Source organism: Doryrhamphus excisus, linkage group LG11, assembly GCF_037039965.1.
Source record: "Doryrhamphus excisus strain RoL-2023G ecotype Guam linkage group LG11, RoL_Dexc_Guam_v1.1, whole genome shotgun sequence".
NCBI classification, from domain to species: Eukaryota; Metazoa; Chordata; class Actinopteri; order Syngnathiformes; family Syngnathidae; genus Doryrhamphus; species Doryrhamphus excisus.
This window is the reverse complement of record NC_136367.1, coordinates 13,159,476-13,173,551: the sequence shown is the minus strand read 5'-3', so window position 1 is coordinate 13,173,551 and position 14,076 is coordinate 13,159,476. Positions and strand designations below refer to the sequence as shown.

Genomic DNA, 14,076 nt, shown 5'->3' with positions numbered 1-14,076 from the left:
AGATGGGATAATTTGGTTATACTGATTGAGATAAGAGAGCAGATAAGGAGACTCCACAGAATAAATATCCGTGACAATTTATGTCAGAACATATTACACTTTCCTGGATAAATTGAGCCACAGTGACCATAAATGGAAACCGATCATTTATCCGCTGCCCATTACAATCAACTACAACTATGCTAGCTAGCTAACTACATAAATAGATAGATAGAATACACAGCTACAAGATAAAAGAGTCATACAGTGTGATGGATTTGGATTTACACAATTTCGTTCACATTTTCTGTAGAAAAGACTTTAGTTTTTTGTAGTATTTCATCGTAACGCTATGCGGGTGCAAATGACATATTTGCGTCTCTGATTTAAAAAAAAGGATTTGGACATGTCAGGATTTCTGGTTCATGATTGGCTGCTGACGAACCAATCACAATCAAGACCTGACGTTTCACATCTGTTCCTTGATTGAGTGAAAGCTGGCAAGCTCAAGAATATGATCATCACACCGTGGATTCAAAGTTGCAAACGTGAGTACTCATTTTCGATAAAGTATTCGCGAATAAATATGAGCCCGTACTGCACTTTGGAATTAGGTTTTGTAGACTTTAATACACTTTCTTTGAACTATTTTTTTATTATTTCATGGTACACTATTAATTCATGAGCAATGTATGTTATCCCGACGTAAGTCGACGTTCACCTGTCATTCCTCTGTTAAACTATTTGTTCCAGGGAATATTTGACACCGTTGTAGCCATTTTGTTCTCGGTGTGCTCCTTCCACTTGTTGCTATGTAGCTTATGCTAACTGCTGGGCCCATTTTGTGTAGCACGCGCACGTAATGCAGCGGCATTCATGATGGCCACGTGAGATGTGTTCTGGGACATCACGTAAAAGTGTACTTTTCATGTAATGTAATTTGTATTTACAAAAGATTTCATTGTTTTATTGTCAGTACACTTATGAAACAAATTATAAAATGTGCATTGGAACCAATACACTATACGATTACAGCAAATTGGAACACTTGTTGAATAAAATGGAATTAAAGCTCCCAAAACCGGGGCCCCAGGCAAATGCCGGCCTGTTGGTAGGCTCCGCTTCTGGTGTGGACTTTGCATGATCTTCCCGTGCATGCATGGGTTCTCACATTCCAAAAACATGCTAGGTTAATTGGCGACTCCAAATTGTCCATAGGTATGAATGTGAGTGTGTATGGTTGTTTGTCTATATGTGCCCTGTGATTGGCTGGCCACCAGTCCAGGGTGTACCCCGCCTCTTGCCTGAAGACAGCTGGGATTGGCTCCAGCACCCCCGGCCCTATATCAAGAAACAAGCTTTTGTGTACATTTGCATAGGCAAAATATGATGTAAGTTATGTATTCATGATACATTTTATTATATTTTTTGTACAAAATGTGATCATACTGAGTGTACGGTAAATGAGTTATCCAAACTCAGGAATTTGATTAATTAAGCTGTAAGTTTAGAAATCTAGTGTGTTTACTTCTTTGTATGAAGTCTTCATAAATGTCATGTTTAATATGCAAGCAATACATAAGAGGTCAAGAGTGATGAAGTGATTGTTTTCCTACTAAATTCAGAAGATGAGTTTCCGAGCATGTCTGAAAATGTTATTGGGAATGAGGCGATAGACAGGATGCCAAGATATAGCAAGTTTGGACCTCCAGTACTGTAGGTGAGGACAGTAACCAGAAAGGATGTTGGAGGACAAGGGGGGTGTTGCTGTGGTTACTAGCTGGTTTGACTACAAGCTGGACACCAAGATGTCCCAAGCCAAATTCACGTATGTTCATCATTTCAAGTTAGATGAGGCCAAGTGTCTGGTGAGAGTCAAACAGTGAAAAAAGCATGGAAGAGTCCTGATGGTTGAATTCTGCTTATTCTTTTCATACCAAATGTAAGGGCAAAGTTTAGCCATCATGATAAAGTTTAACATTGATGTCGGTTCTAAGTAGCAAGCGTGTAATTGGTAATGGTAATGGTTTTATTTCATTTGAACATGCATCAGATTACAATTGAATGCATCCCATAATCAGTTCCCAGTTCCACATGTATAAAAGGAGTAGGAAGAAGCAAAGCTTATTAAATCCTACCCCTCCATCTGGTACTTTTACAATCACTAACTGTTACATTTGTTCACTTCCTGCTTTCCATAATACAGTTTAAGTTTTTTTTATTTTTTTAATAATGTACCTCGTACCGAAGTAGGAGGTGATATGAGCATCCAATGCCATAATGGGTACCATAGTAAGTGTCAATATAGTGATATATATAGCACATCATGACTGGTTCAAGACTCTTCATCCTTGTATTTAGCAAACATCAACTGCTTGTATTGTTTCTTGAATTGGCTCATCGTTGTGCATTGTTTGAGGTCCTTACTCAATCCATTCCATTCCATTACTCAATTTGCACAGGGGATAGGGGTGTCATGACCCCCACCAAAAAAAAAAAAAAAGAAATATGCATGATCTTGCCTTAAAAATTTTATTTTCTTTACTTAATTTGCCAGTCAAACAGTAGCATGTCAAATCATCCGGTAATGTAAACACCCTGACCAAAAAGAGGTAACTACTTATATTTATAGGTTATCACATGGTTTGTCTGGTATCAGGCCAGGTATCAGACCTTTGGTCTCGGGCTGATACCAGACAACCCATGTGATGATCTTATTATCACATACTATTTAATCATGAGCTTATTATCACGTACTATTTAATCAAAAGACCATTTTGTTTCCAGAAAATGTTCAGTTTATTACATGTATTATATCTAAACAGTGTAAACACAATAATTGCAAAAATATTTCAACAATAATATTTTATCAACAGTCTTATCTTATCAATGTCTGACAATTAAAGTTCCATTAATCAAGTTTGGGTTTTTTGGTGACTGGATAAGCACTAGGCACTAAGCACTCGTGCGCTGTTCTCTGATTGGTTGTTTCACTGGCACGATACCAGAGCAGCGCGCTCTGAGTGGACAGCTACGGGGGCTGATACTGGACATGGTTAAACTCTATATTTTATCAGTATCACTGCCCTGGGCTTTGACACAGTATCATTTGGGCCTTTCCCCGTATCATTCATGGGCGGTTTCTAGGGTACAGTAGGGTACAGGGCTAATTAATACTGTAGTATGTGATAATGTCGAGTTAGCTGATGATTTGTGACCGGAGTTGGCAAGCTAGTTGTTCGATTGCCAGTGTCGGGATGCAAATGTACACCCTTGCTCCAATGTCTAGGTTTGCCTTGGGGGCCCCAAATGCTAAATGTTGTCCTGCCGCAAGCTCTTTGTAGACATACTGGTTGATGGTCTGGTCCCAGTGGCAAGAACTGGTAGTGGACGATGACGGACAATGTGATCAACACGAGGAGTCCTGGATCTTCTCTGACAAACCTCATAGATCTTTTATTTCTTTACAAAACTTACTGTAACTAACTACTGTCTGTAGTGCCTATGCAGTGTACACTTACTAGTGTGTACTACTACAAACCTAGAATCTTACTTTTGCATATATTCTTTTATTTTTACTGCACAAGCTATGCTTTCCCATTTTTCTACTCCCATTTAATTTAAGTTGTTTTTCCACTTCCTTTTCTTTTCTTCATGACTGCATCAGCTATCAATCAAAATATTGCTACACGTTCTCTACTCTTGACAAAATACGACACAGGGAGACATGGTGAGAACAATTTAATAACAAATTAACCCCCAGGAGATGCACAGGGAGGGAGGGAGGGGTTGCCAACGCCCCCTCAAACTGAATTGTCCCGTGTATAGAAACAAATGTACACATCTCATATTGTCAAGTATTACTGTAAGTATCAATAGTTAAAATGACACCATTTGTATTTGTATTACTCCATCTAATTACATTCAGTGACATGAGGCTAACTGTTAGTACCAGCAGTGATGAATACTTACTTTATACTGTGTATCCTTTTTGTCAAATGTATATATTAAATACTGTAAGGGTCTTCGTACTCCTTTTGAATTGTGCATGTGTGAATGTGATGTTCCTCGACGTTGCTCTGAAACAATCATACTACTACTTGGCTGAGAAATATTATAGTAAAAATAAATGTGATTCCTACAAAGTACTTATTGTTAACTTTACTCGTTTATGCCTTTTTTTTAAGAAAAAAAAGCTGTCATATGTACATGTTCCTGTGATTGGCTGGCCACCAGTCCAGGGTGTACCCCGCCTTTCACCCAAAGACAGCTGGGATAGGCTCCAGCACCCCCGCGACCCTCGTGAGGATAAGCGGTAGAAAAAGTTCACTGAACTTCTCCCGCCCATTCTCGCTGCCTTTCCCTCTCGCACTCTTTCTCCTTTTCCCGCCGCATGGTTGCTATGGCAACGGCCTCATCAAAGCACATGCTGAGTGGGCTGCTCCGGAGGGAGTCCCTGCTGGAGGCGACGTCACCGCCGTCCCTCCTGTGCTCTCTGTCTTTCCTGGCCCTTGCGTCGTCATCCGGAACGTCGGCGTCTCTCCTCTCTCGCTGCTGTCGAAGGCTCAGGGCCGCTAGCTTGCAGTGTTGCGGTTTCGGGGGGACCATCGGCACGGCTTTGACTTGGTAAACTCTCGGCGCTTTGGAGATGACCAGCTTCCGTCCGACGCCTCCTTGGCTGGCGCCTCGCTCTTCAAATGTCGTAGCTTCTTTGGACTGTGGAACAGCACGGCTGATGGCGGCGAGACTTGGCGTCGCTTCCTCAAGACCGCATTTGTTGTCTTCTGGCGCCGCGTCGTCATCGCCCTCCTCTGCTACGTTGGTCTTTTCCTCAAGGTCATTTCCTGTTGTCTCCAACTCGTCTTTCACGGCTTCCACGCTGGACTTTGTCTCGTTTGCTGCTTCTGCCTCAAAGTTGAGCGTCTTCTCGGCAGAAACCCGAGCATCCTCGTGGTCTCCAACCATCTTTCGTTCTTCGTCCTCGATCAGTTCACAGATGATCTCCTCAAATTCATCCCAGATTTTCTCGATTGTGTCGCCCAGCTCCGTCTTTTCTGAATGGACTTCTTCTGTTGGGAGAGCTTCTGGAATGCTGCTTTTGGTGTCAAGTGGGCACTCTGTTTCTTCTCTGCCTTGTTCGGGGTCTTCTCCTCCATCCTGGTCCTCCTTAAAGTCCTCTGCTGCTTCGACACAAACATCTTCGGTCTCCTCTAAGGAAGACGTTTCTTTCTGAGCACCACAGGAGATGGAGACCTGAGGATGACCGACAACTTCTTCTCCTTCATCTTCCTGTATGTCACACGCCGTAACGCTCAACTCAGCTGTGTCCTCGTTCTTTGAGGGTTCCACATTTTGGTGCAACAGTTCTTCGAAGGGGAGAGGTTTTACATCTTGACACAGACAAGTTTCCATCATGCTGAGATCCTCATGTGTTGTTGTCCTGCAGAGAGAAGGAGACAGGACAGGTAAATTGACTAAAAGAAGCTGGCTTCACAGAAGATCTTGTGGTTGGTAGAACTTGGCCATGCGTTTGTAGGTTCATGCCAAATGAAAACCAAATGGTAAAAAGGAGAAGCACCTTTGACTGTTCTCTTGGTTTTGTGGTCCCTCCTCTTTCTGCCGTCCATCTTCCACGTCCCCTCGGCCCTCGTTTCCATCATCTGGTTGGTTCCTGGTAGAGCAGTCAGGATGGATTGGTCTGCTTTCACACTGCTGACCCGCCTGATCGCCGCCGTCCGGTTCAAGATCACACAGATTGTTTAAAAAGAAATCCGGGGGGAGGCTTTTAACGAGCAAGCTGTCGTCTTCCTCGCTGCTGTAATCATCGGCGATGTCGTCATCCGTGGCGTCGTCGATATCGTCGTCGTCAGAGCAGCACTCATCTGGTCCGAACACTCGTGAGGTCACAGGAGGCAAGCTGAGAGATTTTGCTTGTCGATCGGTTGCATCGACGCCGAGCCGGCGGCGCGACTTCAGTTGGCTTTGACCACTTGATTCAGGACCCGGGCTTGTGTCTGCCCCTGCGGCATGATGGGATACGTGCTCCGTGAGTTCATATTCGTTATCGGTATGTCCAGGAGGTTCCACTGAGAATTCCTTGACACGAGAGGGACAGTCTGGCAGGAAGTGGAGAGGAATCTGAAAAGACAGGTTGCTGATTGAAACGGTAGACCTTCCATGAAATGTTTCCTGCTACAAGGATTCAAACTCACGGGGACATTTTAAAAACGGCAGAAAAATCCCGGGAATCTAACAGGAAACATTGACATTGTGTCTTTTGGTCTTAAAGACAGAGGTGTTTCTGGAGCAAGTTTTATTGGGCCCAATTCCAACTTGATTGGCTACACCACAACCTGGTTTTCCAAAAGCCACCGACACATTCCTGATGGTCTCCTGTCCCGTTCAGAAATATAGTCCCATTGTCGGATAAACGCGGCTTCATTCCATGTTTCCATGTAATTCCATCCTCAAACTATTGACATCGCTGAAACCTGCGCTAATCAATAGCCACGTTTACATGGACCCAAATATTCCAATTCCATTCGGGTTATTTGCTCAAACGGAAAGAATGTAACCTTTGTATACACCTCATTCCCAAAGAAAAGTGCCAATCCGAATGAATATATAATTGGATTTACGGGGTGGAATATTCCTTTCCCCAATCCGATTAAGGTATCTTGTACCCGCTCAAACGGAAAGTTGTCAGACTGTGTTCTTCTTTGTGGTGTTTTTCTTCTTCTGTTGTTTATTGGCGGTTGGCAAGCAGCTTTCGTGTGCATTAGCGCCATCTGTGGAACAGAATCTAAACCCTTCTATACGCCATTCACAAGTCCACTTTTATTAAAAAAGAAAATATATATCTATATGAAACATGTCCCGACTTTAATTATAAAATATTAGCAAGATTGAATTTGATTTTTTCCTGTTTAAATTTATCCCGGGTGCGTTCTTTCAGCGCATGCTCAGATATGACGTAACACGCAGATCCAGACGTTCTTCAGTTTTAAAAATGGAGGCCAGCAATCGGCACTGGACTGCTACGGAAAGTTTATTTTTGATCCAAACTAAATTTCAAGACTGGACGAACGGAAAACTGGCAATACGGAGTTATTCCAACAAGTGAAAGAAAATCTCAAGGAAGTCGGTATCACGTGATGTTCATGATTACGTTTTACTGGGCATGCCCCATTGACTATTCTAGTTGATTATAGCGGTGCATGTAGACAAGAGATTGGAATATTCCTTTCCATTGATATCATTGCTTTCGGAAAGTTCATTCGGAAAGAGAAAAACTCCTCATGTAAACATATTCTATCTCATCCATTCTCTCATGTTTGTTTACTTCCGTTACTATTAAGATGAGAGCTGTGCCTTGGCTGATGTCATTCCCGGGAACACCCAACACAAAATGGTAAATCCACATTAACTTTGGACCGGCTTATCCTTTGGCTTCTTAATGAGTGTAAAGGGGTCTTTAGGGTCTTTTTATCGTGTAATTTGTTGCTGCTAAGCACCCCCCCCGCCCCCCGATCAACACATTTCAGTGTTCACTTTCAAAGTATGTTTTATAACATGTAGAATGCTTTGAATGCTTGTTGCTATGGTGGCATAGTGTTTATAATACCGTGTGTAAATAAGACGACTTTCTGGGGCGACTGGCGGCCTTGACCCCAAATTAAAAGTCCACTCTGAACCCCCATGACATCACTTCCTGTGCACCCACAGGGTTCCAGAATTACTTCTTTAAAAGGAGCACAGTGGCCCGACCTAAAATGTTAGAATGGCAAACAGAAAATTTGAAATTGAAACCGGAATTGTTAAATATTCAAAGGTTTCCTGGTCTCAGGCAAAGTCTTTACCAAAATCTTGGTCTTTTGAGGTGGGTGTTTTTGAGTCTTGAGACAGACTTTGACTTGGTCTCAAACATGGTGTCACAGTTCATTGAACTACAAATGAACGACAAACATGCTCTCCTTTCCTTTTTCCAAAAGAGTCTTCACAAGACTATCTAGCAGGTTCCGATTACTCACCAGATATAGCAACTAAGTCGCTAACTTGGCAAATAGACAAGCAACCATTCCCACCCACATTCATTCCTATGGACAATTAACCTAGCATGTTTTTGGAATGTGGGAGGAAACTGGAAAACCTGGAGAAAACCCACACACCCACGGAGGAGAACATGCAAACTCCATACAGAGATGCCCAAGCGGAGAATCAAACCCAGGTCTTCCCGATCTCGTGACTGTGTGGCCAACGTGCGGTTCTATGGAAAACCGTATGTAGAACCAAATCAAATACCTCACAGGAAACGCTGCCGTCCATGTGATCCAGGCTGCTGTATTCCATTTGGTCCAGAAATTCAAAGTTGTTTTGAACGTAGCCCGACAGCTCCTGGTCGTCATCCTGCTCCACCTCATTGGAGTCCAGGATGTTGGAAGAATTGGGAACATTGTCGTGTTCGTGTTCAGTTGCTTCATCTGATGGCCGTACTTGTGTTTCTGCCGGAGAGGCGTGTTTGGATTAGATGGGAAAAAGCATGATGATACTCTCGGATCTTACCGTTGGAGTCCCACGGGTCCTCATCGGAGCTCAGGCTTTTGGTGCGAGCCTCTTTAGACTCACGTTGATCTTCTATCTCCTTTTTGTTCACTTCTTCTTTGTCAAGTAAAATAGTTACATCTTCGTCCGAGACTTCCTTCCTGTTTGTTACTCCTTTGTCATCTTCAACTTTCCCGACTTCTTCCATCTTTGAGTCCATCCGTCCACTGTCCTTCCTCTCCACTTGGTCTCTTTCCTCCTTCACCTCCGCCTTTTCTCCTCCTTCCGTATCCCTCCCACAATGGACAACCCGATCGCTGCCGCCTCCATGCAGCACGCCCAAGGCCAAGTTTGGGGTGATATGAAGAGGGACTGTGATGGTCCCCGTGATGTGCATGGCTGCTCTTCGACCTGCTCTTGTGGCGAGTCCCGGTGACTTGGACAGTACGCTGTCAATTTCTGTGCTTGGCGAACCCTCAGGGTCAAGAGCAGTGTAAGTGCCTTGGGTGCCCCCGCTTACAAGTCCCGTTCCCCTGCGGTACGTCACAGCATATTCGCTTCGGCCAATTAGACTAGGAGATACCGCAGCCTCCAAGGAGGACATTTTGGTGGAATTAGATGTTTGCAGAGGGCGTCTAGAAGCTGGAATGGAAGGAAGAATGAAACCCACAGCAAAGAACAAGCCACTTGTGGATTATGAAGTTACAGAAGAACAGTACCTTCATTTGAATATGATGAAATGCTGAGGGAGTCCATGCTCCTCGCCGGCCTCAACACCGGTCTGTCTTTTTCTAAAACACAAAGAATTCCATTGAAGCACGAGCCAATCACTGGGTCCCACTCACCTGCTGAAAAATACGTACCTTTGGCCGAGTGTTTATGCCGTCTTCTCGGATCGTGGAATCGACTTCCGATGTTGAAGATGGACATCCACTTTCTTCCTTTGAATGAGCCTTTCCTCCTGGGACAAACAAAACCATGACGTGAAAAACCTTCTTGTAGAATTTCCACAATACAATTCATTCATTCATTTTCTACCGCTTTTCCTCACGAGGGTCGCGGGGGGTGCTGGGGCCTATCCCAGCTGTCTTGGGGCGAGAGGCGGGGTACACCCTGGACTGGTGGCCAGCCAATCACAGGGCACATATAGACAAACAACCATTCACACTCACATTCATACCTATGGACAATTTGGAGTCGCTAATTAACCTAGCATGTTTTTGGAATGTGGGAGGAAACCGGAGTACCCGGAGAAAACCCACGCATGCACGGGGAGAACATGCAAACTCCACACAGAGATGGCCGAGGGTGGGAATTGAACCCTGGTCTCCTAGCTGGGTCTGCGTGCTAACCACTCGACCGCCGTGCCGCCCCACAATACAATTATTTTGGAAATTTTCTGAACTTGTCTGGATGCATGGAAGGAGGCTGGGATCACACTGAATGCGTTGCGGCTCTGGTCCTGAACCAGTCCGGCAAGGCAAAGTGCCACTGGCACTGACTCCGGTACGCACTGCGGCGAGTGTTCACATGATAACTAGCCTTATCACATACTACAGTATTAATTGTCCCTGTACCCTACTGTACCCTAGAAACCGCCCATGAATGATACGGGAAAAGGCCCAAATGATACTGTGTCAAAGCCCAGGGCAGTGATACTGATAAAATATAGAGTTTAACCATGTCCAGTATCAGCCCCCATAGCTGTCCACTCAGAGCGCGCTGCTCTGGTATCATGCCCGTGAAACAACCAATCAGAGAACAGCACACGAGCGTGAACACACACTATAAATATTCCTAGTGCTTCTCCAGTCACCAAAAAACCCAAACTTGATTAATGGAACTTTAATAGTCAGACATCTATAAGATAAGACTGTTGATAAAATATTATTGTTGAAATATTTTTGCAATTATTGTGTTTACACTGTTTAGATATAATACATGTAATAAACTGAACATTTTCTGGAAACAAAATGGTCTTTTGATTAAATAGTACGTGATAATAAGCTCATGATTAAATAGTACGTGATAATAAGATCATCACATGGTTTGTCTGGTATCAGGCCCAATATCAGTATCAGCCCGAGACCAAAGGTCGAGGCACCATGTGATAACCTATAAGTATGCAGTAAGTTCTGGTAAACGATAGCCGTATTTGTCGTGGATTCCTGTCATTCCAAATGCTCTGGTTTTCCACTTTCGAGATGAGATTCTCGTTGTCGATTTTTGAATATCTGATGTGATGACCTGCCACACGCTTTAGTACCCCGTTAGTACCCCGTTCCGACATAGAGCCAGAGTACAGGCAATGAAAACACCTAACACTGGTTTTATTTTGAAATGGACCGGACTTCCCATTTGGCTCGCAATATTCCCACTAGCATGACCAGAGAGTGCTCCGACTGCGGAATCAACAGTAGCTGCACAACACGGATCTAGTGCGAGCCAACATGGATTACAATATTGCGGAATGCTTCCATCGGATTCAGTGTGGGCCCCTGGTGGGTGGAGGGGGTGGGGGCGCTTCCTCCACAACATGCATGGACGTTACCATATGTCGGTCTACTCACTTGTCAGCGCCTTCTATGATAGCATGGTAAGGTCTCATTGGAAGAGGACCATCCCCAGGACTGATGTTCCCAAAGTTGACGGGAGGTTGAAACTTGAATGAGGGTTCTTCCTGACTGGAGATGATGGCCCCTGGGGAGGGAAGGGATTTCCTCCTGTTGCATGATACGCCTGAATGAAGTGCATGTTATGAGTACACGTGGAGGACACCTGCACAGGCCTTGAGGGGTCAGTGATTACCTGGTTCGGGAAACAGCTGAGGAACATGCGTGAGGATGAACTCCACCACAATGGACTGGATCCTGACCTCCATAAAGGCGGCAGTGCCATTGAAGCCAGACACCTCGATGTCCTTTGATCTAGATGATTGAAATACTACTTAATGGTGTTGTGTGATCTACATACTAGGAAGAGAGAGATTCACACCTGAGCAGATTGGGCGCCCAGACGATGGCCAGGTTCCTGGCATGCATGTTGGTCTCAGGCGAGTACGAGGCCATTTTGACAAGGTGGCACATCAAAAACTCGAGAGTCCTGAAAGGAGTCAGGCAAAGAGATTCGGTACAAGAACATTGATTTTGTATTTTTTGCATATTTGTTACATTAACTCAAAGGCATATTTTTATGTTGTTTTTTTTTTCAACCTGACTTCTCGCTCCTAAAAACGTACAGTATTTATAAATAACATAATGCAACTCCACAATGGAAAAAAGCACGTTTGGTGCATAGTTGTTTATTTATGTTCTAAGGACATTTGTAAAGCTCTGGGACTCCAGTGTTGCCAACTTGGCAATTTTGTCACTAGATCTGGTGACATTCCAATCCCCCTTTGATGGCATATTGTCTGAAAAGCGACTAGCGACAAATCTAGTGACTTTTTGTAATGGTTTAATTTCATTTGAACATGCATCCCATAATCAGTTCCCAGTCCAAAAGGAGTAGGAAGAAGCAAAGCTTATTAAATCCTCCCCCTCCATCTGATACTTTCACAATCACTAACTGTTACATTTGTTCACTTCCTGCTTTCATAATATAATTTAAGTTGTTTTTTTTTTTATTTATATATTTTTAAATTTTAATTTATTTTATTTTTTGTCACGTACCTAAGTACGAGGTGATATGACCATACAATGACATAATGGGTACCATAGTAACCGTTGTTTTCTGATATTTGGGGACTTAAAAGTGAAAGCACATATTATTCTGCATTTTGTGTTGTCATGTTAATGTGAGCCATAGAATAAACACAGCATAATCTCTTATTCCCTGTTCAAAAACATTAGCTCTCGTCTCAATTTTGCCAGAAAACATCTTGATAATCCCCCAAATCTTTGGGAAAATACTGGTGTGAATACTGAAGAGACCAAAGAAGGTTTTTAGGAGTGTGTCCCATTACATCCGGCATAAAAGTAAATGCCGCATTTCAGAAAAAGAACATCGTACCAACAGTAAAATATGGTGGTGGTAGTGTGATGGTCTGGGGCCATTTTGGAAGCCTTGGATTCTGCTGTATAGCAAAACATCCTGAAGGAGACTATCGGGTCATCTGTTTGTGACCTCAAGTTGAAAGCAACTTGGGTTCTGCGTTGTTACTGACTAATATTTAGGATCCGAAACATATTTAAGTGTGACACAGTGCGAGTGAGGAACCATAGTGTCGTTAGGGACTGAACCTGTAATGCGGCACTGGAAGTTCTTTCAGGACATCTCTAATTTTTACCAGACGCTCCTCCTCCAGCTGGACAGCCACAGCCTCCTGTAGTAGAAAGAAGGGATGTCAGAGCGAGACCTGGTTGACCACGGGTGGACGTAGCGTGTAGGATCCACTCAACAGCAAACTTGTCGTAAAGCTGGTAGGTCAGCAGCGGGTTGGGCAGCTCTCGGAAATAAGCTTTGCACAGTGAGCTGACGCAGTGGATGTCCTGCAGGTACACTTCCTTGTTGAGGTCGGGGATCCCGTCGCTCTCGAACTCGCTCCTGTTTCAAGGCAACCAAAAGTTTGAAGGTGGCGTCTGAATACGGAATACGTGTTCACGATGGTATAGGAAGACCTCACCTGAGCTTCTGAATGTTGGAAGAAACGCCAGACAACCTGTAGATCCCGTCCACGATGCCGTGCAGCTCAACAAACTCAGTGCAGCAACGTAACACCTGAGGAACTACACAGTAAGAGTTGACGCTAAGTTAAGTCGCAAGCTTGTTGTCGTCGTGGACTGTCACATACCATCCTGGCTGGAGGTGTTCAGGTGATCCAGAAGATCACAACCAAACACCTTCTCCTTGTTGGCCATTTTCCTCCGGACTCTCCTCATGGCCTCTTCTGGCTCTCACACCCGACTGTATGAGACTCGACTCGTGTTAATGCCTTGCTGCTGTCTTGCTAGTCGCTGGGTGCGAGTTGCTGACACATTGCGTGTTTCGACTGAGAAAGCCTGTAAAAAGCCAGAACAAGTTGTCAAGGATCACAGTTCGATGCCCTTTATATGCATAAGCGGTTCACCACTTCCCCCACCGATACATTTGATTCCTATTCAAATGGAAGGCCACACCCATGACTCTGACTTCCTCGACTTAAGGAAGCAAGCGCCCAAAAGGTTTAAAACCCATCCCGACAAAGTCTCTGCAGGTTTGGACCCCGCTAAAACCAAGGACCAAGATCCTTTCAAGCCCCCGTGTGACCCCTCACGCTTTTGTCAGCATATTATTGACTCTAGCTGACTTCTCTCGCTGTAGCGGAAGTGTTAACAACCTGAACAGTTAAATCACTCAAACCTCAACATCCCTCCGTCCGACCCCCCCCCCCCCCCCACCTGCTCCTTGAAACCATCACCACCACCCAAACGAAAGGATTTAACTTCAGCTTTTATTAATAAAGTTGCACCCCTACCTTCACTCTGCATCGGCATACAAGCGTGGTGAAGCACAATTTTTTTTGTTTTTTTTTTCTGACGCAAGAAACCACCAAACTTCCCCCACTGACTTCCTGAA

The 14,076-nt window shown here is 44.1% G+C and overlaps 1 protein-coding gene and 1 long non-coding RNA gene across 2 annotated transcripts; one reads left to right on the top strand and one right to left on the bottom strand.

The window, feature by feature from the left end:
* Positions 1-422: 422 nt before the first annotated feature.
* Positions 423-13,109, top strand: LOC144901292 (uncharacterized). Its single transcript, XR_013629462.1, has 3 exons — positions 423-527; positions 12,812-12,941; positions 13,017-13,109. It is a non-coding gene; the product is annotated as an uncharacterized LOC144901292 (long non-coding RNA).
* Positions 3,706-14,074, bottom strand: arhgap30 (Rho GTPase activating protein 30). Its single transcript, XM_058045983.2, has 14 exons — positions 13,976-14,074; positions 13,313-13,520; positions 13,145-13,247; positions 12,921-13,065; positions 12,762-12,844; positions 11,515-11,622; positions 11,329-11,447; positions 11,091-11,259; positions 9,384-9,481; positions 9,240-9,311; positions 8,542-9,162; positions 8,281-8,480; positions 5,558-6,117; positions 3,706-5,419 (listed from the first exon to the last, which is right to left on the bottom strand). Exons 2-14 carry the CDS (start codon positions 13,398-13,400, stop codon positions 4,306-4,308), a joined length of 3,480 nt encoding a protein of 1,159 aa, XP_057901966.2. The 5' UTR covers positions 13,401-13,520; positions 13,976-14,074; the 3' UTR covers positions 3,706-4,305.
* Between the last annotated feature and the right edge of the window lie 2 nt (positions 14,075-14,076).